Source organism: Osmerus mordax, chromosome 17, assembly GCF_038355195.1.
Source record: "Osmerus mordax isolate fOsmMor3 chromosome 17, fOsmMor3.pri, whole genome shotgun sequence".
Taxonomy (NCBI): Eukaryota; Metazoa; Chordata; class Actinopteri; order Osmeriformes; family Osmeridae; genus Osmerus; species Osmerus mordax.
Window position 1 is genome coordinate 12,910,645 of NC_090066.1, and position 27,013 is coordinate 12,937,657.

The window sequence follows — 27,013 nt, forward strand, 5'->3', positions numbered from 1 at the left end:
AAACATTTTATTCATTTGTTGACAGTGTTCAAACGTATGCATGTTACACGCAGCTCATTGGGATCTGTGAGTGGGGCTAAATGTGTGCTTTGGCTGGATGTTGGGGTGTGGCCCATTGGGGTGGGGTGGGTACCACTGTTCAGCTGGAGAATGGGACCCAGTGGGGGCAGTCTAGCTGGGACAGAGACCCTCCCCTCCACCACCCTGTCGAGGGTACAGACACGCTTCTCTTGTTGGAGCCAGTACAGCATCTCAATGCGATCCCATCGCATCTTCTCACAGTATGGTCTGCCCTGCGACACAATGTACACAGCGTCTATCACAATTCTATAATTTGACCTTTTTATCTGGCACACACACTTTGTACAATGTGACTTCATTAGCCTGGATTTTGTATGTTTTTTTTCTTCTCTACCACCCCTCCCTTGTAACTTGGTTAATACCAAGCAGCTGTAAAAGCTATAGGGTAAGACTTTTCACTTGGCTACAAGTAAAGTAATGGTAGCGAAGAGGTGAACATTGTCAAGGTAAAAAACTCAGAAATGATAAAAGATGAAATAAAGAAAAAGCGACACAAAACCTCCTATTGTCTATGCTCATGACCAGCATGACTGTGACGGGTATACAGACACAGATTCATCCTACTCACTTTGTAGGAGACTGTGTCATTGAAGCAGTCTGAGATGTGATGGATGGTCTTAGACAACAACTTCTCCAGAGATGTCAGCTGGCCATGGAGTTTGTCCCTGTGCTTGGACTCCTCCATCCTGGCTACTGAAGCTCCTTTGTAGCCTTCAAAAAATGTCATAACCAAATTGAAAAATAACAAATCTAGCTCAGTGAGCAACAAAATATGGTTTAACGAAAACCCAACACGCACAAAGAGAAAACTTTAATCTTATAAACTAGATAGATTAGATATCTGTTAAGTCACAAGATGACATGAAGGTGTAAACGGTAAATATAAAACCTTTCTGGCTAATATTGAATATGCTGTATTTTATGTTTACGTTGCTTGGGTAAAATTATAAATTATAAAATAATAAATAAATCAAATGACGCAATATCAATGCTATCTAAACTGTTGACACAAGAGGACAAAAGAGATTGTTATACCGGGCTGAAAGAACCTGTTGGGGTCAGAAGCCTCACGCTCAAACAGTTCTAGGCGAGCAAGCAGAGACTCCCGTTGCTGAATAAGTCTAGCAACACACTCCCATGCTGCTGTAGCCTTGAAACACACACACATAAATGTTATCACACTTACATGTACAACACATTCACACTCACAAACACACGTTGAAGCAAATACAGTTAGGTCCATAAATATTTGGACATTGACACAATTTTCATCATTTTGGCTCTGTATACCACCACAATAGATTTGAAATGAAACAATCAAGATGTGCTTTAAGTGCAGACTTTCAGCTTTAATTTCAGGGTATTTACATCCAAATCAGGTGAACGGTGTAGGAATTACAACACATTTGATATGTGCCCCCCCCCCTTTTTAAGGGACCAAAAGTAATTGGACAATTGGCTGCTCAGCTGTTCCATGGCCAGTTGTATGTTATTCCCTCATGGGAGTTCGTTATTTCATTGACAAGGAGCAGATAAAAGGTCTAGAGTTCATTTCAAGTATGGTATTTATGTTTGGAATCTGTTGCTGTCAACTCTCAATATGAAGTCCAAAGAGCTGTCACCATAAGTGAAGCAAGCCATCGTTAGGCTGAAAAATCAAAACAAATTATCAGAGAGATAGCAAAAACATTAGGTGTGGCCAAATCAACTGTTTGGTACATTCTTAAAAAGAAAGAACGCACTGGTGAGCTCAGCAACACCAAAAGACCTGGAAGACCACGGAAAACAACTGTGGTGGATGACAGAAGAATTCTTTCCCTGGTGAAGAAAAACCCCTTCACATCAGTTGGCCAGATCAAGAACACTCTCCAGGAGGTAGGCGTATCTGTGACAAAGTCAACAATTAAGAGAAGACTTCACCAGAGTAAATACAGAGGGTTCACCACAAGATGTAAACCATTGGTGAGTCTCAAAACCAGGAAGACCAGATTAGAGTTTGCCAAAAAACATCTAAAAGAGCCTGTACAGTTCTGGAACAACATCCTATGGACAGATGAGACCAAGATCAACTTGTACCAGAATGATGGGAAGAGAAGAGTATGGAGAAGGGAAGGAACTGCTCATGATCCAAATCATACCACCTCATCAGTGAAGCATGGTGGAGGTAGTGTTATGGCGTGGGCATGTATGGCTGCCAATGGAACTGGTTCCCTTGTATTTATCGATGATGTGACTGCTGACAAAAGCAGCAGGATGAATTCTGAAGTGTTTCGGGCAATATTATCTGCTCAGATTCAGCCAAATGCTTCAGAACTCATAGGACGAAGCATACTGCGAAAGCAACCAGAGTTTTTTAAGGCAAAGAAGTGGAATGTTCTGCAATGGCCAAGTCAATCACCTGACCTAAATCCAATTGAGCATGCATTTCACTTGCTAAAGACAAAACTGAAGGGAAAATGCCCCAAGAACAAGCAGGAACTGAAGACAGTTGCAGTAGAGGCCTGGCAGAGCATCACCAGGGACGAAACCCAGCGTCTGGTGATGTCTATGGGTTCCAGACTTCAGGCTGTCATTGACTGCAAAGGATTTGCAACCAAGTATTAAAAGTGACAATTAGATTTATGATTATGTTAGTTTGTCCAATTATTTTTGGTCCCTTAAAAAGGGGGGGGGCACATATAAAATGTGTTGTAATTCCTACACCGTTCACCTGATTTGGATGTAAATACCCTGAAATTAAAGCTGAAAGTCTGCATTTAAAGCACATCTTGATTGTTTCATTTCAAATACATTGTGGTGGTATACAGAGCCAAAATGATGTAAATTGTGTCAATGTCCAAATATTTATGGACCTAACTGTACATTTTTCGACGGTTATGTGTTTTTGTGTAGAGAGAATGTCGAACCACAACCTCCTCCAGCCGGTTCCTGTGGTTGTGGGAGCTGTATTTAATGGCCATGTCCAGTCTCTGGGCATTGGGGAGAGACACGGCAGCCCAGATCCTCTCCAGTCTCCTCTGGAGTTGCTCCTCGCTGTCCGTAGGCCTGTCTCCGTTCGTCCCCGTCCTTGCCGCCGGCTTATGGCCTTTCTGTGAACCCTGTTCGGAAATGGTGGTGGTGGTTGTAGTGATGTGGGAGATGAGAAAATATAAGATATTAGGCTGCTGTGATAGCGATTCCCCAGTAACTCGGCAAACAATCAGACAAGCACATGCATGTACTGCACCTGTTTAGGGTTGTGCGAGGTCTCTTCATCTAGGCTCACTTCCTCATCTACAATCACAAATCAAATATTAACAACACCCACAGACAATAGGTTGTCCTTGTCAATAGTTCCTTGAGCAGAATGTTACCTGTTTAAGTGAGTGTGTGCGCGATGGATGTGAAATTAAAATACTGTCAATAAATGTTGTGCTTGAAAATTCAGAGCTGTGGTAAATAAGTAAACAGTCAAGCAGTGTGTGACAAATCTTGTTTAGATCTGTGATTTTGGTGTGTGTGATAAAAGAGTAGGCTGTTAGTGTTTGGGGTTTATTTTTACCCTCCATTACAGGTTCCTTCCAGAGACCCCCTAACATCACAGCGTTGACATTCCACACCCCTGCTACATACTCTTGTTTTGTTCTCTTCAGAGCCTCAATCTTCTCTCTTCGACGTCTGAAGATGAGAATCAGGCATGGAAGAGGGGATGGACTTAGTTTTAAGCGGTTCTGCATGAAGCTGTAAATGTTCATGCTGATCATCATGAATAAAATGTAGACCTGCTCGATCAAACTGTTACATTCCAAGAGACAGGGTATGGAGTTTTGATTTGTGTTTTGTGTCTTGCTGCTGAGCGCTACCCACATACCTTTCCACCTCCTTCTGTTGGAGTTGCAGCAACCTCCTCTTTTCATCCTCTTCATCATCTGCATCATCACTGTCGTACAGGTGAAAGACCACGCCCAGATAGTCAGAGTCCTAGTGACAAGAGTTAAGAAGTCAAATCTTCCACCTTCCTTCTGCATTCATCCACAGAGTGTATGTGCCAAAGGAAATCAAATTACCATGCGTGTTGGAGGTTTTAATATAATTGGTGAAAAGTCATCTATTATATTTCAACTTTGCATACACGCACACTGCCAATTGCAGTCGCATTCAAACCTTCATGCTCACTTTTGCTCATGCAGAAACACAACGCATGCGTGGGCCGGGGTCAGACCTGTTTGGAGATGTATTGAAGGTAGTCTTCCAGTGTGAGGTTGGTCTTCCACCACTGTAGCCACGCATTATAGGCCCGCGAGTTGATGTCCGTTGGTTTCTTATGGTCCACAGGGCCGTCACACCTCTTTCTGATGACACACATGCGAGAGTACAGGTGTGCATGCATTTCTTCCATGACATGGTATGTCTGATACAGTACCAAAACAGAAAACGGTACAAAAGCAAACTAATTCCAACATTCCTGCACCTGTTTAACTTGGGAGGATATGAGGTAGCACGTCCCAAGCAGGTCACCTTTAATGCATGCTCCCTGCAATAGTACGTAAACTGACCTGCAGTAATTACTAAAAGTCAAGGATCATTATCAAAAATGTCAAGGATGACAGTGGCGGTTAGGTGAACAAAACCATAATCATGACTTCTAGTTTAAATGGGTTTGTTTAATCTGGCTGATTGGATGCTGGGTTTGATAATTGACCCCACTTATGTGTGTTAATCATGGGCTTGTCTGGGGTGAGTGTAGGAGGTGGATCCAAACACAAGGATGGAGGCAGGCAAGACGGGATCAAAACTAAAAGATATACATCTTCAAAACTCGGAAGACACACAGGAATACCTACTCAAAGACAGGGCCGACAAGGAACTGACAAAGACTGATCAGGGGAGGAACCATATAAATAGACACAAGAACAAAGGAAACACAGGTGAAATTAACTACAACAAAGGAGCAAACTGAAAACCTCAGAGACACAAAAGACACAGGTATCAGAGGGAAAAACATGAACAATTAAAAAGGGGCACGGCTGTGGGCGTCACAGGGGTCGGGATTCAATTCCCTTCAATAATGCCTTAGATTTAGACTTTGAAAACTTTACTGTCCTCCAAGAGACAATTTTGGAAATATTCTTTAAGTTAGGAGTAAAAAATAATATTAATTGTAGAGTTTGGCAAGATTTGTTTGCTTTTGCAGGAGATCTATCATGTTTTGCTGGTTTGTTGTAAGGTATTCTGGTTAGTGTGTCGAATCGGGAGAAAGGCATTACTTGGAGACATGTTGATTGGTCATGAGTTATTTATTCTTTGAATCGCAAGGGATTAGGGAACCATGGTAACTAACCTGACTCCAATGGACATAAACGGAGGTGTATGATGAAGAAATAACGTCAACTCCCCAAGGAACCTCAGTGGTAAAAATACACTGAGATTTGAAAATAATTAGGAATAGAAGTAAAATGCTAGTGATTATAAATGATGAATGAATGTGACCGTGGTGAACAGGGATGTAGTGGGGGCTAAACGCACGTAAACGCCGTTTACGCACCTCCCGAAATTCGGAAATACCGTTTATGCTTGACGACCCTATAAATAAATAAATAATAAAATTCATAGTCTACCCACCTCTATTTTTACCACTACACCACTGGTGGTGAATACACGTTTTATAATGTGAAATAAAGTTATCCATGATTTCACAACCCATTAAATACACCCAATTTATGTTTCAGAGTTAATGCATGAATGGAATTGGTTAAGTTGGTTTGTAGGCCTTTGATGCACCCCTACCTTTGTGACATGCATTGAGTTGTCTGCATTTTCAGCTCAGGGTTGATGAACCTCTCTTGATTTTTTCTCTTTGGGCTGTACTTGGTATTGGCCAAAAAATGTTCTATCATTGGGTCCTATAGGACACAGAATAAGTGCACTTATTTTGGAGACAACAGAGAGCACACACTATTTTATCTATTTTGTATTTTTTTTTTTGCGCTCACCTCATCAAAGTTGAGGTACTGCGTTGATATACTTTTGGATAGTTCCCTGTAGACTTCTTTTATTTCTTCACCAGCAAATAGATTGCAATCCATCCATCGGACAGAGCAGAGTTTAAGCTGTTTTGGGAGTAAATCCACACAGACTGATCAAGCCACATTTTGTTACATGATCGTAAAACCTTCAATCGATTCATTCTCCATTCCTCATTTCAGGAAATTATTGAAACCTACTTTCACATCCCCAATGAGTCTAAGCCCCTGAAGAGTGACATCGACACCAGCCGCCTCACGGCCAGGTTGTGGAAGACATATTCAGCCACTACTGGCTCATTTGACGAGCAGCAACGTAAATACTAATATAACACCTTCTGTGTTATGCCCCAAGAAAACGCGTAAGCAGCCGATCCAGAGAAGTTTCAAAGGAAGAACAGTTCAATATTCTTTATGGATCTAATGTTTCGTTTTTTCCCCTCCATCGAAACATGTATCAGGGATAAAAACCTCTTTCCATCTACGATTTCCTCATTTGGGTGCATCTCCACCCCTAGACTCTTTGTAATTGTTACAATCCAGAACCAACCTAATGTAATACTGTAAGCCAAATTGGCACTTTCACAAACACATATGACTGCAACCTCTGACTCTCTGTCTCGGTCCACCTCACGCACAAATAAAGAAACACACAAAACACATACACACCTCTCCAGTGAGGTCATTGTAGACAGGGGGGTACATCTGGATGTTGATGGTCTCGGGGAGCACCCTATGGGAGACTCGGGCAGTAGCTGTGAGTGCCAGCGCCCCCTGGTTTTGGGGATGGGCTACGTCAACCACAGTGGTCTGAGGGGGCGGCGGCTTTTGTTGGGGCGCCCTGCTCCTCTTCAATCTCTGAGAGAAAAGACATTTGAATGTGAAGCTGAAAGAACTAGCTGGGATTACGACATGTGGGTTAAACCCACTCGACTTCTGAACATCACCTTGCACGTCTTCTCTGATATGCTTAAGCCGTGGCCGTGCCAAGCAGGAAATGTCCTAATCGTGACGACATGGGGAGTGCAGACGAGCATGCACAGATGAGCTTGCGTTCTTACCTGGAGAGTCTTTTGTAGCATTTGGAGCTTGGCTGAGCAGCTCCAGGGCAGGGCCTTGATGAGCGGGGGAAGATCCGCCTCTGGGTCTGTCGCTGTTTCGTCAACAAGACTGTGCTGATACAGCCTAAACACACACACACACCAGACATGGACACTGGGCACTCAAGACTCTAGGAGGCACAGCCAGGGAGGGGGGGGGGAGAGAATTACTTTTTCTCAAGAGCAGTTCCTGGGGGGACAGCAAAAGTTGTGCTGTAACACATAGCCTAAGTTAAACTTACAAACACTTATTATGTGTCTATAATCAGCACAAGTACCTTCACTGAATGTTATTACAGTTTTTCTCAATTTCTAAGACACATTTCTTGAATGTGTACTGTGTTTTCTCCAAACTCTAAACACACATCTTCATACTTACACTGTTTTGGCCAAACCCTTGGCTTTTGACCCAAAATCAAACACAGTAGTCAAAACCATATTATCTGTCGTATAAACCTAACTTTACATTCAAAATACACACAAAGCCCTCAGACACTGCTGGGAGGAATTGAAAACACTATTATAAAAAGCTTTTCAAGAACCATTGACTATAATGTGTCCCTGAATTTTAGATATGTTCCACCTCATGATGTCATAACACTCACAATTACTGCAATTGTCCTTCTTCCAGGCTGTTTATTTTCTATTTACATTATACAGCAATTGCATTTTGAGCTATTGTTACTGTAGTGGTCACAGTATACAAATAGTAGTACAGTTAGTCAACAACACAAATGTATTGCTGTAAATTGTAATTTGGGGAACAAAGGCTAAGAAAACAAGGAAATAAACAAATATTTTTTACCTGGGTAACAGAGCTTGAGTACAGTACTGTTCATTGTGGGTCAGCATCCTATCTCTGACCACGGTCAGGCCAGAGATGTTCCTCAACATCACAGGCAATGTTTTCTCTAACCAAACAGCAGGGAAAATGTCCCTGAATGCCTGAGACATCCATGACAAGACTCAAGAGCAATGTCCCCACAAACTTCTTCCATGGCTTGGAGAAGGTTGTTCTGTCATAGGGATTTCTGTCATAGTGTGGCATGGATCTCATTTGAGATTGTTGTTCTTCTTCCTCTTCCTCTGCCTCTTCCTCTCCCTTGTCCACCTCCTTTCATTTGGAAAATTATTCATTTTCTTCTGATATTTGCATCCATGATTTCAAAGTACAGATGAGCTTACCTTTGTATTCATTCCAAACCCCTGATTGCTTGTTGAGTATATTTGCTTGTTAGTGCTTACACATGGATAATTGGTTGTTAAGGGTGTTTGAATTGCGCAGTTTTGGGTTTACTTATCAAATGGCAGTGTTTTATGAATGACATAATGGTGATAATTGTGTCTTAAAGTAAGAGGTGTGTTTAGACTTTTCCAAAGAAGTGTCAATGAACCTGAGAAATGTGTCAAAAAGGGTAAATTGTGTTGGGGTGTAGAAAGACCATGTACTGGGGTACATGGTCTTTCTGCTGGGATTTGGCAAAATAGTTTTGTGGGGATGGCTTACACATACAATTTTTGTGTGTTAGCAATCGAGAAAAACTGTAACAATTAAATTACCTATTTATGTTTACAGTGACATATTGGGGGTGACAAATGTATTTTTCCTAGGATTGGGGGGGTTGTGTCCCCCCCATCTCACCTGGGATTCCCACCCATTACGGTATAAGAAAGAAAATAAATCCCTCAACCAACTGATTTCCTACTTGACTTAGACTCTAAATTAGGGACAATACATGTCAGCATTTTGAAATTACTTAAAGATCCTGTAAAGTGAGCCATCCAAATTCGAATGAAAACAAACAAGTATGTTAAATTAGGCTTTGAAATCGTGAGAAAATCAGCAGTCTTCTCTGCTTGAGACTGGGGGGGTGTGTCGCCTGAAGGAGCTGAAGCTCTGCCCCCTCGCTGGAAGGCGCCGCCTCTCTCAAGTACCTACGTACGGTGGCTGACATGTGCAAACGCGCTGCAAATTAACAATGCACATGCAAATAGACAAAACACAAGCAAATTAAGAAATATTCATGAATTTTACAACACATGCGCAGAATTCAGCAAACACGCTGCAAATACACACAACACAACCAAATACATAAACGCGTTGCAAAAACGAAAGCACGCAAACCAAAAACGCTGCAAATACATAAACACGTTGCAAAAACGAAAGCACGCAAACCAAAAACGCTGCATCCAGTTTTCACAACGGCAGTTGTCCAGACCTCTAGGGGGAGCGCTAAATGGAACAGCTTGATTTTCGGCCCCACGGAGCGAGAGAGAACATATGAGAAGTTTGTGTATTTGCAGCGTTTTTGGTTTGCGTGCTTTCATTTTTGCAACGCGTTTGTATTTGCAGCGTTTTTGGTTTGCGTGCTTTCGTTTTTGCAACGCGTTTATGTATTTGCAGCGCGTTTATGTATTTGGTTGTGTTGTGTGTATTTGCAGTGCGTTTGCTGAATGCTGCGCATGTGTTGTCAAATTCATGAAGATGTTTTCTTAATTTGCTTGTGTTTTGTCTAATTGGGTGTGCTTTGCCTTCGGCAAGGGCACAACCTTTGTTCTCTCACATATATATTATTGGGTGTGCTTTGCCTTCGGCAAGGGTACAACCTTTGTTCTCTCACATATATATTATTGGGTGTGCTCAAGCCTTCGGCGAGAGCACAACCTTTGTTCTCTCACATATATATTTATTATTATTTATTTTCGCCCCCCTAAGGATCAGTCAATATTTGGACTACATACACAACGGCGGTGTCAAAAGGTTCGTCTTGGTAGCGATTGCGTTGGTTGTATTTTTATTTACGTTCCGTTGCATGGTTTAAGTAGAAATTGCGTTTTTGTGGTGAAAAGTGAAGCTAACGGTGGCTAATTTGCTAGCCACAGTCACTGACGTCACTAACGTCACTAACGTCACGAAAACACGCGTGACTACCTGTAGCAGAACATTCGTTTCGCATCTGTTAACTTGGGGGATAGCTAGGCTAACTATAGCTTTACTGCAAGGCAGCTGCAGGAACGCCACAAGCAAAGAGGCCAGGGTGATAACTATTTACTCATTTTACTTTTTGATATGACACACAATTGTCATGTGTAATGTACAGTATAAGCTGATATTATTAAGGAAGTACATCTACTTTCGGAAACAGTAGTCTACTATTTCACTGAAGTATTAGCATCATGACATTAGCCTGTGGTGCCCAGGCAACACATACGACAGTGGTCTATGATGTAGCGTTATCTGTTTTCAATCGTTAAAATAAACATTCCTCACATACATTTTCGTTGTAGGGTTTATTCTGACATTAGTAAACAATTTGTTGGTGAAATTACCATTACCTGTGGTTCCAAACCAGTGTAGCTCACTGCAACGCTGTAGCTTACGCGAGACACACTACAAAAACATCTACACTACACAGCTGTTTAGGAAGTCAAACGGCGACAGAACATGTTCGGCACTCCCCTTACTTAAATCAAAAGTCTATCTAACTACTAACCTGAACTTCAATGCCACAGCCTAAACGTTGTCAATCTGTTCATGAAAATAATTAATTTCAGCTTAAACCGTACAACGGAACGTTAAATCCAATTCAACCAACGCAATCGCTACCAAGACGAACAGTAGTCTAGTACTTTACCGTAGTAGTACAATTTACCGGGGCAGCTTCTCCACACAGGGCTATATCGCATTTTGCGTTGTTACTGACAATGATCGCTACCAGTGAGCTTTTTATGAATGAGCGATTTTCCACTAAATAAATGTCAAGCTTATTTACGTTTTGGGGGGCATATTTTCAGTTAGCAGATGGTACTGTTTGAACCGCGATTCCATCTTCTACTGCCGGGTAACGTCGTAGAATAATCTCCAAAGGGGGTTCTTTATTAATGAATGAATGCAATGAGTAGGCTAAATGCCTGAAAATATCATGAGTAGGGAAAAACTTAAGATGACGTTTAAGTCTTAGAGATTAGGTCAATTTTTACACCGGTCTGCCAAATTTATTCGTTTTGATTCAACGTTGAGGCTGCCTCTTGCAGGGGAAATGAGAAGACATCTATTTCATTCTACACTTCACTCGTATTTTCAGTTGTAAATGAGCAGCAAAAAAAATGCTTTTAAATCTATGTAATCTTTATAAATAATAAGTATTAATTTTTATATAAAATATACTGAAATATCAGTTGTAAAAATGTCATTCAAAAACGGACCCCTGTGCAACCGACGCAAGCAAGCACACCCTACAATTTCCCCAGAAATTGTACCCTCTCTAGTTGCATGTGTTTTCTTAATTTGTAGCGCGTTTGCACGTCGGCCACCGTACCTAAGACCCAGATAATGGACACTACGTCAAGCTGAACAAAACAGTATAGAATTACAATGTATTTGTTCAATGAGTGAAACATACAGATGCATATAAATGAAGCTTGTTCCCCTGAGCTGTAACACAGGAGTAAAAATGGACACCAGAGACAGCAGAAAGTGAGCTCTCCAACTACTTCTAGCACAGGGGTGGGCAATCCTGGTCCTCAGGGGCAGCTGTCCTGCATGTTTTAGATGTTTCCCTGCTCCAGCACACCTGAGTCAAATGAATGGTCGTTACCCGGCTTCCACAGAGCTTGATAACTACCCATTCATTTGAAACAGGTGTGCTGGAGCAGGGAAACATCTAAAACATGCAGGACAGCGGCCCCTGAGGACCAGGATTGCCCACCCCTGTTCTAGCACATTAGCTACCATTTCACCAAAATACCAAGGTTTCTACATCGAGTAGCCTAATATCAAGTTTTGCTCGGTTTGCACTAACTCATAGCAGGGATATCTCTGGAAAAGTTATCTAGTATAATTATAACAAACACACAGAACTGAGTGATGAACTGCTGGCGGCGGTGGATGGTCCAGGTGCGACCGGAGGAGGAACGGCCGGCAGGGCGATGCTCGGTATGGCTCCGCGCAGCAAGAGAAGCCGTGTGTCCGTGAACCCCGTCTGTCTCTGGTCCATGTTAAAACTATCCGCCGTGAAATGGTCACTGCAGAGGCGGCTGTTGGAGTTTATCCGAAGCTTTCCATCAGCGTGGCTCTTCACAAAATCAATCCACCTATTTTTCCTTTCCTCATCAATCTGGAAATTAAATAGCGTTGCAGCGCAGCTGAAGTTCTTGCATCCAGGGAAGATGCAGTTGCGGGTGGAGGGAGACATCCTGAAGCTAGCTAGCTAGCTGATGTAGGCTACAGTAACAGTAGGCTACAGCAGGAGGAGCCATTCAGTGATCTGACGTAGATAGGTCAAAGTGACGTAGATTGGTCACTTTTTGGCTCCGCCCATTAAAAGCTGATCTGAAAACTGAAGAGAAACTGTTCTACGGTCTAACACCGTGTCCTAACTGGATGCGAGCGTACGACTGTCGCGTAGCATCGGACGCTCTCTGTCCACACTGAATCCGTCAAATTCACTTCTGTTACGTCATGTACACTAACCACGTTACTATGACTTCATGTGCTACAGAGCTTTCAATGCGAGCGACTAAAAATAAATAGAAACAGGGCGTCCGACAAAAAGCTCAGCCAAAACGTAGCGCAGCAACGCGTCTCTCGTGTCCAGTTAGGACATTCCAACAGAAAACAAGGCAATCAAACTGCTTTTAGTCGCGTCGCTCGCGTCCCGTCACTCGCGTCACATCCAGGTAGGACACGGTGTAACTTCACATTTCAGTGCGACAATTTTCGCGCTTTGCACATGCTTTCAGGAACTGATTTAACTCTTATATAATGTACTGAGAAGCAAATCATGAAATTAGGTTCCAGTAACTAACAATAAAGTAACAATATTGTAGTTACATAGGAACCGCTATGTAGTTACACTTTAATACGGTTTAGAAGTGCAAGTTAATAGTCTAGTGATACTTGGTTGGATTTTCCAGGGGTAAGTGGATTTTAGCATCGATTCTGTTTCAGTAACACAAAATTCAACGGCCCTTTTGCAACATCCACTTACACTTACATAATGTGCCTTCTTACAATTTAGTAATAACCTACACCACTAACACTTCAAACCAATTCATTATACAGCAATTCCTACATACCTACAATGTGTTTACTGTAGGTATTGCTATGTACTAACATGGTAGATAATGTAACTAATGTAAAGCGGTGACAAACTTTCCTCTGAATATCAATATGTTCGATTTTTTACATTTGTTTTATATTTTTGTTGTGCTTTTAGTCAGGTTACAACATAAAAGAAAGCTTTGCAATTTACCACTTCCTGTATTCTACCACAATTATTTTAATTAAATTATATTCAAAATGAAAACACTTGATTCAAATAAAGCCTGTCATGTGTGTGGGACAAACAAGGACGTCCCCTGATATAATTAAACTAGAGAGGGTACAATTTCTGGGGAAATTGTAGGGTGTGCTTGCTTGCGTCGGTTGCAGGTGGGTCCATTTTCCCTTCTAGTGATATTTTCAAGCATTTAGCCTACTCATATTGCATAATTCATTAAAAACACCCTTTGAAACAAGCGAACCCCCTTTGAAACAAGCTACTGTAACAACGTTGTCACTGGCAGTATTTCAGATGGAATTGCGATTCAAACAGTACCGTCTGCTAACTGAAAATATGCCCCCCAAAACGTAAATCATTTTGACATTAATTTAGGGGGCTAATTCAAAAGAAGTTTGCTAGACGCAAGCTTGTGGCTAGCTGCTGTTGCTAGCCACACTTCACTGATTGTTTGAAAGCGCCGGAAATGAGAACGTTTCTTTTGACATAATAACGTTTAGCCATAGCTGGGACATTGAAGACAGTAGCCTACTACACACTGCCAGTGGGCGAGCGGAGTCTGACTCTGAGGATAACGTCAAAACAAGACGCGGTCTCACTCAAATTCCAAGTTTTACACAAATCACAAAACTATGCTGACCCGCTGGCTGTCTTCGCAATCGCCATATGTTTAAAACACTGCTCTCCCTTTTGATGTAGAATTGACCCTGGTACAAAATTAAGAAAATACTCATCAGACGCATATCGACAACAGCTGCCGCAATCGTCCATGGAGGCTGACGGGGCTCTCACGTAGCAAACAAATCAAAGTTTTTACAGCAACCTACATTAAAATCTGACCACCTGGCTGTCTTCACAATAGTCATATCGTCATAACATTTCCCTCTTTCAGTTTTTTCGTGTAAAATTGAACTATAAAATTACGAAAATACTACTATGACGCTTTCTTCTAGCATGGCTGCCGCCTAAAAGACTAGGCGGTCTCACGGGCGACCCGCACTCGCTCAAATTACAAAGACTTTCACGACCTAAATCAAAAATCCGAGATTGCAATTCCACTCGAAATCGCTTACTCAACAAAGTCCAATAGTTGGGAATTATTTAGGGTGGTATTTTTCACTCATAATCTAAACTCCAATTTGCGTGCTAGAACGTCTCTATCACGTTGTATCCATGCGTCGTTGATAACGTGTGCTGACGTAGTGACGTAGGCTAGCACTGAGTACCCTTCGTTGACAGAAGACACTTTTTGCCACAAAAACGTTGTAACCACCTAAACTGTGCAACGGAAAGTAAATAAAAATACAAGCAACTCAATCGCTAGCAAGACGAAACTTTTGACACCTACGTGTAGTCCAAATATTGACTGATCCTTAAGGGTGGGAAAATAAATAATAATAAATATACAGTCAGGAAAATAAGTATTTGAACACCCTGCTATTTTGCAAGTTCTTCCACTTAGAAATCATGGAGGGGTCTGAAATTGTCATCGTAGGTGCATGTCCACTGTGAGAGACATAATAAAAAAAAAAAATCCAGAAATCACAATGTATGATTTTTTAACTATTTATTTGTATGATACAGCTGCAAATAAGTATTTGAACACCTGTCTATCAGCTAGAATTCTGACCCTCAAAGACCTGTTAGTCTGCCTTTAAAATGTCCACCTCCACTACATTTATTATCCTAAATTAGATGCACCTGTTTGAGGTCTTTAGCTGCATAAAGCCACCTGTCCACCCCATACAATCAGTAAGAATCCAACTACTAACATGGCCAAGACCAAAGAGCTGTCCAAAGACACTAGAGACAAAATTGTACAACTCCACAAGGCTGGAAAGGGCTATGGGGAAATTGCCAAGCAGCTTGGTGAGAAAAGGTCCACTGTTGGAGCAATCATTAGAAAATGGAAGAAGCTAAACATGACTGTCAATCTCCCTCGGACTGGGGCTCCATGCAAGATCTCACCTCGTGGGGTTTCAATGATCCTAAGGAAGGTGAGAAATCAGCCCAGACCTACACGGGAGGAGCTGGTCAATGACCTGAAAAGAGCTGGGACCACAGTTTCCAAGGTTACTGTTGGTAATACACTGAGACGTCATGGTTTGAAATCATGCATGGCACGGAGGGTTCCCCTGCTTAAACCAGCACATGTTCAGGCACGTCTTAAGTTTGCCAATGACCATTTGGATGATCCAAAGAAGTCATGGGAGAAAGTCATGTGGTCAGATGAGACCAAAATAGAACTTTGGGGTCATAATTCCACTAAACGTGTTTGGAGGAAGAAGAATGATGAGTACCATCCCAAGAACACCATCCCTACTGTGAAGCATGGGGGTGGTAGCATCATGCTTTGGGGGTGTTTTTCTGCACATGGGACAGGGCGACTGCACTGTATTAAGGAGAGGATGACCGGGGCCATGTATTGCGAGATTTGGGGGAACAACCTCCTTCCCTCAGTTAGAGCATTAAAGATGGGTCGAGGCTGGGTCTTCCAACATGACAATGACCCGAAGCACACAGCCAGGATAACCAAGGAGTGGCTCCGTAAGAAGCATATCAAGGTTCTGGCGTGGCCTAGACAGTCTCCAGACCTAAACCCAATAGAGAATCTTTGGAGGGAGCTCAAACTCCGTGTTTCTCAGCGACAGGCCGGAAACCTGACTGATCTAGAGAAGATCTGTGTGGAGGAGTGGGCCAAAATCCCTCCTGCAGTGTGTGAAAACCTGGTAAAAACTACAGGAAACGTTTGACCTCTGTAATTGCAAACAAAGGCTACTGTATCAAATATTAACATTGACTTTCTCAGGTGTTCAAATACTTATTTGCAGCTGTATCATACAAATAAATAGTTAAAAAAATCATACATTGTGATTTCTGGATTTTTTTTTGTTGATTATGTCTCTCACAGTGGACATGCACCTACGATGACAATTTCAGACCCCTCCATGATTTCTAAGTGGGAGAACTTGCAAAATAGCAGGGTGTTCAAATACTTATTTTCCTCACTGTATATGTGAGAGAACAATGGTTGTGCTGGCCGAAGGCGTGAGCACACCCAATGAATTGTTTGAAAGTACAGAGCTATTGCCAAAAGGGACTTTAGACTTTACTTAAGATAAGACTTTATCTTGGATGCCTGGATGGTCTCCCTTTTCATAATCACAACCCCCAACACACACACCTGCGAAGGTCATCTTTGGGGTTAAAAGGCTTGTCTGAACTGCAGGAAGGCCCAGAGTCTATCAGGACCAGAGGGGACTGGGAACGAGCAGGAAGGGCCTCCATCTCCAGCTCCTCCAGGAGAGTCTCCCTCTGCAGGTCTGGCATGGAACTACACCCCTATAGAGACAAAAATGTAACTGGTATGTGTGGGTGGCAAGTGTGTGTGTGTGTGTGTGTGTGTGCGTGCATGCTTGGGTACATACTCATACCTTGAGTCTGGTGTAGTACCGGTAATATATATTCCCATCCTCATCCGGTTCCACATTTGTCTCTGAAGTAACAGGTGATTTGACGGATACTAAATACACACACATACACAGCATATCAGATACTGCCATATCTTAACCTTCAGTGTGCATATTTATAAAGTGAAAAAAGAGAGTGAGAAAGAGAGAGAGACAGAAAGAGAGAGAGCGAGTGACTTACAGTCCTCTACTTTTCTTGAGATAACCTCTAGGTTATAGGGCATCAGCTCATACACCCACTCAAGGTCCAAGTCTCCCATTTTCTCAGTAATCTGCCCAAGAGGTAATTAAACCATATAAAAGCAGCAAACAGATACAAGGATACACATCCAACCACGCAAGTATAAAAACAAGGTCTGTGAAAGGTTCCTGCCCAAATGGGACTTCCACAGACACACTGTCCCTCATCAAAATAATTAACTACAGGTATTACCATGTATACAATATCTGCTGAGACTAAAGGTAGCTTGTTAAACACACATACACACTTTACACGGACCTCTCGGATGTCCCTATCAAGCAGAATTTGGTTCTTACAGCCACTGTTGGCCTGTGGACTGAGGTGGCCGTTTGTTTTTGGCACCCCCTTCAGGCTACAGTCATCACTGGACCTTGACCTGGCTGTTCGCGTGGCCTTGATCCCTGCTGCAATGTTCCGCCGGATAGAGTAGACATTCAAACTGCAGGCAAGTTGAACAATGACTTGACGTTAGTGATGTGTGAGGAGATTTAATAAAGGGTTATGTAGGGAGCATGCCCAGCTAATTCCGATGTAGCCATACCTGTAAATATAAACGGCAAGTAAACTTGACACTCATATATTTTGTGCAAATAACCAGTTATTTTCAAATTATTTTCTCGTCCGGACGAGAACATTTCCTTTTGTTTGTTTTTTCACAGGTCCCTTCTGGGGCGCCGTAGTCATGTGATACTAAGGAACACAAGGATTTTTGCAGTCCAATAAAGTTTTATACCCCTCATAAACATGTTGCATTTGAGTTGAGGCAATGAGGCCCTCAGGCCACACAGACAGCTCAGTGTCAATGGAAAGTAATTGTATAAATTTGGGATGGGCCTGCTAGTTTCCAACCAATTGTTCCAGCCAGTCGCTTTCAGCAGGACGTGCCTTCCGCCTTGGTTTATTTTGTGTCAATAAAACTCTTAACTGGAGGAAAACACAGAAGTTTAGACAGGAATTAGGGGGTGGTGCTCTTACAAATGATGATAAACTGACTAGACAAAATAATGTCTGTATTTGTATTACTTTGGTATCCTGAATGACTATTAAAACATTTATTTTTAGGCTGTGACCATTGCTGTCTGTGATTTCCATCGGGTAAGGTTAATATATCGCCATGGCATGGGCCTGCTCTTCCATGAGCCTAGCTGGGTTCTGATCCTGCCCCTGTTGTTGCCCCATCTGGCCTTCACCAGGGACAGGCAACCTTTTTGGAACTGATGCTTGTAGTTAGATTTACGGACATTCTGACCTGCATGCCGACCTGCATTCTGACCTGCATGCCGGTCTTCTCATAGACATATATACATGTATATATGTCTATGGGTCTACTCTGCTCATGGTACAGTAACTGGACCCATGACCAGTGGTCACCTCTGACCTCAGACCTCTCATCTGTAACCTCAACTTCCCTTCAAGCCAGTAAGACTTGATCTTTATTTGATGTTCATAGACACATTTGGGCCCAGACCTGGACAGTATCTCTCTCGTTCTTTCTGCAAACCCCACAGCCACCCTCCTTATAAACTCACATGTTGGTACAGTCCATGGCCATTTGGGCCCCCAGGCGACTGCGATTAGCCTGGTCGGTGAAGACAGCTCGCCTCCTAAGCGTGTGCAGCAGGTGGAGATAGTTGAGGTAGAGTTGCTCACAGATGCGCAGTACTTCTCCAATCGTTTGGCTGTAAAGCTGCTTGTTCTCTTCCTGGGTCAGCGTGGGGTCAGTTATGAACCCATTCACCTCACACCAGATCCGACCCAGCTCAGAGGTCATCACTACCACCTTAGTTGTGGGAAAAGGTTTTACAGTGTGTGTGTGTGTGTGTGTTTGTGTATGTAGATCATAAGTCAGATACTTCTATTTTGCATTTACATGTAGTCATTTAGCAGACACTTATCCAGAGCGACTGACAGTAAGTACAGGGACATTCCCCCCCCGAGGCAAGTAGGGTGAAGTGCCTTGCCCAAGGACACAACGTCATTTGGCACGGCCGGGAATCGAACTGGCAACCTTCCGATTACTAGCCCGATTCCCTAACCGCTCAGCCACCTGACACCTGATTTTGCATTTGTTTAGAATATAATACTTTTTTTTCATTGCAAATGATAATATAATTTTAATTATTTGAGTATTTGTGGATGTGTGTGTGTTTACTGTATGTGTATGTGTTCTAAAGTATTGACTGACCAGGGCTTGCTGGTCCTCCACAGTGGTTGAAAGGAGTGCAGACTGCTCCTTGATCCTGTGCAGGAGCTGCTCACACAGGTCTGCCAGGGAGGTGGGGGTGGCCTCGGACACGGACGATTCAGACCATTCTTCCTGAAACATGTCTGGGACATAAACAGTTTTCAAAAACTAAATTAGATCTACTGAGAATATCAATTTGAGAATATCTACAGACATGACAGTAAGTAATGCAGGGTCTGAGATAGTAAACCCACATCAAACCATTACCATTGCTACTGAGTTTTGTTGGTGGTGTGTGTTACATAGTTGTGGAACAGAGATGGGACAGCTCATTGTGAGTCATTGGGTTGGGTAATATTGTAGCCTGGCCTAAACAACTGAGGAATAGCTGCCAATGTAGCAATGTAGCTGCCAAGCTACTGTCATCTCAATGCCATCTGGGGCAGTGATTGTCCATCTGGGTTTTTTCACTACCCCCACCTCCGACATATATACACACCCCTCCCCATCACAATCTGTACTGTAAAACACACCTGGATTCTCCTCTGCATCCAGGCTGGAATGAAACAAAAGGGACAGTGGACACAGGATATTGCAGTACTTCTGATGGACCTCCTGGTTGCACGCTACCATCTGGTTCATGGAAAGGGGCTGGTCCTGGCATTGTGACACCGACTGATGGCCATTGGCCCCTCCAGAGAGCCTCTCTACCGCTTTCATCGTGCCACTCTGGTCCCGTCACATTGGAAATGGAAATCTAGACTTTACCTTAATAAGTATTTCAATGCAAATATATATATATAAACCTAACGATATAGTATAACACCCGATAAGTTGCAATGTGCGAACTATAATTGCGCAACTGCAACTTGTGGATGGGTGGTTAATTTAGGTTACGAGGTTTCATTGAGGGGAAGGTTAAGGTTGTCCTACACCATTTATCAATCTGCCATCATCAATGCAAAAATACAAAAAATGAAGGGGAAATCAGACACATAGCTTACTTGCCCATTTGTCAATATGCACTTTGACGTCGCTATTTGCCAAACAACAATGTTAGCTAAATTAAATACCAATTGCATGTTATGGATACAGCTATGCTACCTTGGTAGCTCTGGGAAACTCTAACTAGTTAGATTCCAATTAGCGTTATATCCTCTAAAGTTCTAAAACTAGCAAGCAAGTACTGTAGCTCTAGTCATGCTTCTATTTCACAGACTTTAAAACAATACGACCTACTCACATGAAACGTCTTAACGTTTTTGTTGTACTTTTCTTTTTTTGACATTATGCCGAACAGATCCTCTAGGAAGCAGCTAAACAGCAGATTGTGGTCAGGTGCCGCCCCCAGACAACACACGTTGCTTGGAAACGAAATCCTTTGGGCTTATTTTAGACAGTTCAGGTTTACAAATCGCCATTTTCAAGGAGCACAAACGGGAAAAAAGTTATAAAATAAATAAAAAGATTTGGAAGACAAAGAGTAAAAACTACATCCAGTTGTTTTTAAGGTCCGCATTGACACTTGTAACATTTATTTACGGTGTGTCCTTTTGTAGGTTACATAATTTACAGTGGAACATTTTGTGGGTCATTCTACGAAACGGGTGCCATTTGAGTCCACAGCATTTCATGAGCTTAAAAATAAAAGTCTAAATGTGTTCCAAAAGTTCAAGGTTGTTAACAGTAGTGTTGTTAATTACATTATTAATGTTTTAATGGCATTGCAAAAGTAAAACAAACACTTTTTAGACATTATTAGTAAGGATATGGCTGGTTTTGCCATGTCCGCAATGACCAACATGGAATTTGCATTAAACTTATTAACTTAAAAATGTTATTTCTAAACAAAACCTTTATTATATTAAGGATTAAAGTTATGCCCCTGACACTATACAATATATTGATTCAAAATAAATCATTATTTTTGCAAAAAGTCATTATTTGTGCATGTCCCCCATTTTGTCGTACAACCCCGTAACGCTTACAGTTTCTGACTATTAAGAATGCACTGTTGCTTTAAATGATATCACAGTGAGGAAGTGACATCATTCGAACCCTTGCAGGAGTCAAGCTCAAGAGCAGGCAAGTTCCTATGAGGGGCCGTGAGCGACATTATTCAGAATACCCTCTCACACACACAACTGAAATGCTCTCACACACACTACTGAAAAGCTATACGCTCACACACACTACTGAAAAGCTCTCATACACACTACTGAAATGCTCTCACACACACTACTGAAAAGCTCTCACACACACTACTAAAAAGCTATACGCTCACACACACTACTGAAATGCTCTCACACACACTACTGAAAATCTCTCACACACACTACTGAAAAGCTATACGCTCACACACACTACTGAAAAGCTCTCACAAACACTACTGAAATGCTCTCACACACACATATGAAAAGCTCTCATACACACGTATGAAAAGCTCTCACACACACACGTATGAAAAGCTCTCATACACACATGAAAATTTCAGTTAAACGGAAGGTGTGTCAGTTGAAACGGAAGGTGTTTCAGTTGAAACGGAAGGTGTCTCAGATGAAACGTAAGGTGCCTCAGATGAAACGTAAGGTGCACAAGGATGTCAGCTCAACCATGTGCTCAACAGCCTTCAAGCAATTTAGCCGAAGCAACCGCGTTACTCAACATATTGGCCTCAGCAGAGACAATCAGAACGCGTCTAACGCTTGGGACACACCGGCTGCGAAGCGCCTGGAAGCACCGCGCAGCGCCACGATCGGATACCATCAGCTACGACTGAGCAAAAGCTGTTCACTCCAGCATGCATTTCTCCACGCCGGTCACCAAGCTTTTCAGCTACTCTGAGCTTTCCTTTACGCTGACATGGTACTCAAACATGGCATTGGCTATATCCCAGCATTGATCCTTATCTAGCCTACGTTGTCCTTGTAAAATTGTTGCTGGGGGTCATACGACTACCTATGCTTTTCAACTTCGAGAATTAATTTGATGTCGTCCATCTCCTTGAATTTCTCGCAGATTTTATAAATTGACTTGGGGGTTCTCTCTCGGTAGGCTGTGTCTGAACGCGTGACAACTCGTTTCTCTCAAACAAACAAAACAACTACGGGCATGCCAGCTCAACAGATCAATCTGTTTATTTTCATTAGTTTTCATCAGGGTAACCACATGTAAAGGCTGTTCGTTACCAACATTGTGTAGTTAAGTTTAATATAGGGTGAATATTGGTAAAGTAGCTAGGGTACGTAGATCTCCAAAGTAATATAAAAATATATATATAAAGTCTACAACTTTACAAATGTTCACCTTATTCTACAATTAATGTATGGCGGCTATGCTGTATCGGGGCCAACCTGGATGGCCGGTCAAGATTGTTGGGGGTATCAAATTGGTCACATCACTGGATCCCTGTCTGGCCTCATGTTCATAAAGCAAGTTGCGAAAGCATATATACAATGATCCTAGTAGATTAGTCACATCACTGGATCCCTGTCTGGCCTGGTCTAGTGTGTGTGAGAGCTTTTCAGTAGTGTGTGTGAGAGCATTTCAGTAGTGTGTGTGAGAGCTTTTCAGTAGTGTGTGTGAGCGTATAGCTTTTCAGTAGTGTGTGTGAGAGCATTTCAGTAGTTTGTGTGAGAGCTTTTCAGTAGTGTGTGTGAGCGTATAGCTTTTCAGTAGTGTGTGTGAGAGCATTTCAGTTGTGTGTGTGAGCGTATAGCTTTTCAGTAGTGTGTGTGAGAGCTTTTCAGTAGTGTGTGTGAGAGCATTTCAGTTGTGTGTGTGACAGGGTATTCTGAATAATGTCCCTCACGGCACCTCAAAAGTTCCCACATTATTTGACATTGATTATTTGCAGTTTTTATGTGTTAGACAGGGTCCGTCAAGCTTATCCTTACTGCCCCGTATCGCATAATAGATAAGGAAACTGTTAAAAAAAAAAAAAATATCCACTTGTAATGTAAAGAAAATTGTATTTTAGTCCGATTAGCGTAGTTGCTAGCTCAGCTAGTTGACCACATGGTGAGCTGCAGCCATTTTAAGGTGAAATGTACGTTACGGGGTGGTAAAGGGAGTGGTAGAGTGGTTCTTGTTGCCATTTAAATGTGAAAATTCATTGTTTATATAATTTATATCACATATATATATTATATATTATAATAGTATATTATAAAGAATAATGACGAATGAAGGAGGGAGGAAGAAGTTAATTAAAGACTTAAATGAAAGAGACCAGAGACAGCTAAGAAAGAAGTGGAGGGAACAGAATAGAATAAAAAAGCAGAAAAAGGCAATATTGGGGGCTTTCGATACCCCTCCTGAAAGCCCAGAGAATGTACAGCCAGGATCTGCAGACAGGCAGCAGGCAGGACCTTCAAGGTAGTATTCAGTTATAGGGAATATAAGTGAAGAGTAGCCGATAAAAAGCCATCATATATAATGACTGACATACTGGATTTGCAATTTTTTTTGGCAACATGAAGCAGGGAAGCGGCTGTGGATTTTCAACCACCACACACAACCACCACAAGAAAACCCACTAATCGACTTCCTCCTGGCTTGAAAGCAGAAGTACAATGCTTTTACAGCAGAGACGATGTCAGCCGGATTAGGTCGTCAAGCCCCCCCGAGACGAACTTTCACGTCTGTTTCAACCCCCCCCCCCCCCCCCCCCCCCGCCCACGCATTGACCGGACCGTGAGACACACGCATTTCAGCCCCTTCACAGAGGCTTGACAACCTTGTTTATTTATTCATTTTTACATTTCATCAGGCCTATTTGGATGGAACCGGTAAGGTTGGCTTGTATCTGCATCATCGTAATTAAAAGAACGTTAATAATAGTAGGCTAGCCGTTTGTCCCTGTCATAATACGATGTTGTGCAAACCAAAACAACGTTTACAAACGTGAATTGATCACTCTGTACTTGAGGCCTTTTGTGGGCATCTGTGGGAGTGGGAGCACTCGATGGTCTCTTCAAAAATCGCCTGATATCCATGGCTAATTAATCCATTCCGAACAGGTAAACTAATCCACAAAGTGTGTGTACATAGCCTACTTCGTGGATCCTGATTGGTGTTGCCGCCGCAGCCGCAACGCATTGATTGGAGGATCACAGACCCTACAGCGCAGATGAAATAATTAAGACTACAGCGTTGATATGTTAAACAATATGAAATTTAGTCTTTGGTGTTTTAAAATTACACCAAATTTATTTCGGATTATTCCAACGGCAGAATACGAGGCGCAGGACACTTAAATGTGCGTAAACGCGCATAAATGCTATTTAGAGGTGGATAAACGCTATTTCCGAATTTCGGGAGGTGCGTAAACGGCGTGTACGTGCGTTTAGCCCCCACTACATCCCTGACTTCACTCGTATTTTGAGTTGTAAATGAGCAGCAAAAAAAGATGCTTTTAAATCTATGTAATCTTTATAAATAATAAGTAGGCCCTATGCATTTTTATATAAAATATACAGAAATATCAGTTGTAAAAATGTCATTCAAAAACAGACTCCTGTGCAACCGACGCAAGCAAGCACACCCTACAATTTCCCCAGAAATTGTACCCTCTCTAGTTGTTTCTCATTTTGAATTTTGACTTCCTCTCATTCGTTCTGGTTCGGCACATTTGTATATGCCCTTTTCTGTTGCACAGGTTACAGTCTTTGTCTTTAAACCAGCAGTTATCAGGCCCATGCGATGTCTTTCCACAGCGGTAACATGCAGGGATTCTCTCTGGTCGTTTTAATTTTGTTCACTGTGCATTCACTAGTTGTTTTCTTTTGTAACTCCAGTGCACCTTTTGCAGCTGTTTCCATAGATATGGCTATTTCCAACGCACGTGCAAGTGTGAGGTCTCTCTCTGTAAGGAGCCGCTTCTGTGTGCCTTCATGTAGCAGTCCACACACCAATCTATCCCTCAGTGCATCGGACAGTCCATCTCAAAATTGTTCTGATAACCTGCGCAATTCAGCCATATATTCTGGGATTGACTTAGCTCTTTTTTGATTACGATTGTGAAATTTAAACCTTTCTGCTATGGCCAGCGGTCTTGGATTTAAGTGCTCCCGCAAAGTGTTCACAATGTCTTCGAAACCCTTTGAAGCTGGCTTATCCGGCGCCAACAAGTTGCGCAGCAAATTGTATGTTTTAGCACCCATGACGCTCAACAGCACGGCTACTTTTCTGTCGTTCTCTATTTTGTTTGCAACACAATACTGTTCAAGTCGTTCAATATATGAAGTCCAGTCTTACACAGTGCTATCAAAACTGTCCATTTGCCCTACACATACAGCCATCTTTTATTTATATTTCTAGTAGTTTCCTTTGTCACTCACTGTTCCGTTCGTTCTATGCGTTCTGTTTCCCTCCTCCGGTCGCGGTTGACGATAGCTAGCTTAGCATCCACAGGGTAGGCAAAAACAGACGGTAAAATGTCGACAATTTCTTTCTTTGTGCTACTTTCACTGCACATATGAATTCATCCCATCCTCGTCGCCAATTGTTATGTAACATAACAACTACTTTGAACCGCCATAGAGGCCGCCACAACTGCTTGTACACACGGGGGCAGTGCTCTTGCTACAGAATCTAATTTCGTAGAATAGTAGGCCAATGGTCTCTCCCATGTGTCTGAGTCAAGACAGAAGTCATGTGTCCGTCTTTACAATCAACAGTTTGGGTAAATGGTTTTGTATAATCTGGTAACCCCAATACAGCTGAGCCCACTAAAACCCGTTTTATCTCCACAAAAGCGTTATCCGCTTCTGGTGTCCATTTTAAAACACTGCCATCGGTGACTCATAAATCAATGCAGTTAGGGGGGCAGTAATAGCTGCGTAATTCGCGATGCAACTTCTACAGAAATTAGTTACCCCTACAAACGACATAATTTGCTTTTTTGTTCGTGGTTTTGGTGCTTGTAAAATAGCTGTTTTTCGGTTTTCATCCAAACATTTTCCCTCCTGTGTAAGATTGTAACCAAGGTACTTAACGGTTTTCTGCCACAATTGTAATTTGTCCTTGCTTGCACGGTGTCCTTGTTCTTCTGAATCCGACGCTACTAAAATATCATCTACATAAAGAAGGATCTGACTATATTTTGGTAGCGTAAATTTGGCCAAATTAGCAGACATAGCTTGAGAGAAAATAGTAGGAGATTCACAATAACCCTGCGGAATTCTTGTATAGGTATAGCGTTTCTGTTTATAAGTAAACGCAAACCAAAATTGACTATTAGGATGTACTGGTATTGAAAACCATGCATTACTAATGTCAACCACAGAAAATATTTAAATCTTAAAATCTTAAAGCTTAAATCGTTTAACAGTGTGTGGGTCTGGTACTGTTGGGGCCCTCGGTATCACTGCTTTGTTAAATGGTAAATGGACTGCATTTATATAGCGCTTTTCTACCTTAGCGGTACTCAAAGCGCTTTACAATGTTTGCCTCTCATTCACCCATTCATACTCTCAAACACACATACCGACGGCAGCGAGCTACCATGCAAGGCGCCGGCCTGCCCATCGGGAGCAACTTGGGGTTCAGAGTCTTGCTCAAGGATACTTCGGCACATGGCCTGGGAGGAGTCGGGGATCGAACCGCCAACCTTGCGATTAACAGACAACCCTCTCTACCCCCTGAGCCACA

General features: G+C 42.2%; 1 protein-coding gene across 1 annotated transcript; it reads right to left on the minus strand.

Moving 5' to 3' along the window:
- Positions 1 to 11: 11 nt before the first annotated feature.
- ccdc87 (coiled-coil domain containing 87) lies at positions 12 to 20,080 on the minus strand. Its single transcript, XM_067255037.1, has 19 exons — positions 19,894 to 20,080; positions 19,361 to 19,503; positions 18,705 to 18,955; positions 17,434 to 17,614; positions 17,116 to 17,206; positions 16,899 to 16,987; positions 16,649 to 16,806; positions 7,145 to 7,268; positions 6,753 to 6,941; positions 6,054 to 6,170; positions 5,848 to 5,963; positions 4,283 to 4,412; positions 3,932 to 4,041; positions 3,623 to 3,738; positions 3,308 to 3,354; positions 2,994 to 3,179; positions 1,117 to 1,231; positions 650 to 792; positions 12 to 293 (listed from the first exon to the last, which is right to left on the minus strand). The coding sequence occupies exons 1-19, from the start codon at positions 20,078 to 20,080 to the stop codon at positions 12 to 14; spliced, it is 2,775 nt and encodes a 924-aa protein (XP_067111138.1).
- Positions 20,081 to 27,013: the final 6,933 nt, after the last annotated feature.

Excerpts from the sequence above, each read along its gene's own strand:
- ccdc87 (XM_067255037.1), bottom strand. The coding sequence starts at position 20,080 with ATGAAAGCGGTAGAGAGGCTCTCTGGAGGGGCCAATGGCCATCAGTCG. Across the intron at positions 17,615-18,704 it reads GCCATGGACTGTACCAACAT|TTTGAATGTCTACTCTATCC; the intron begins GTGAGTTTATAA and ends ACTTGCCTGCAG. Across the intron at positions 1,232-2,993 it reads ACAGGAACCGGCTGGAGGAG|GCTACAGCAGCATGGGAGTG; the intron begins GTTGTGGTTCGA and ends GTGTGTTTCAAG.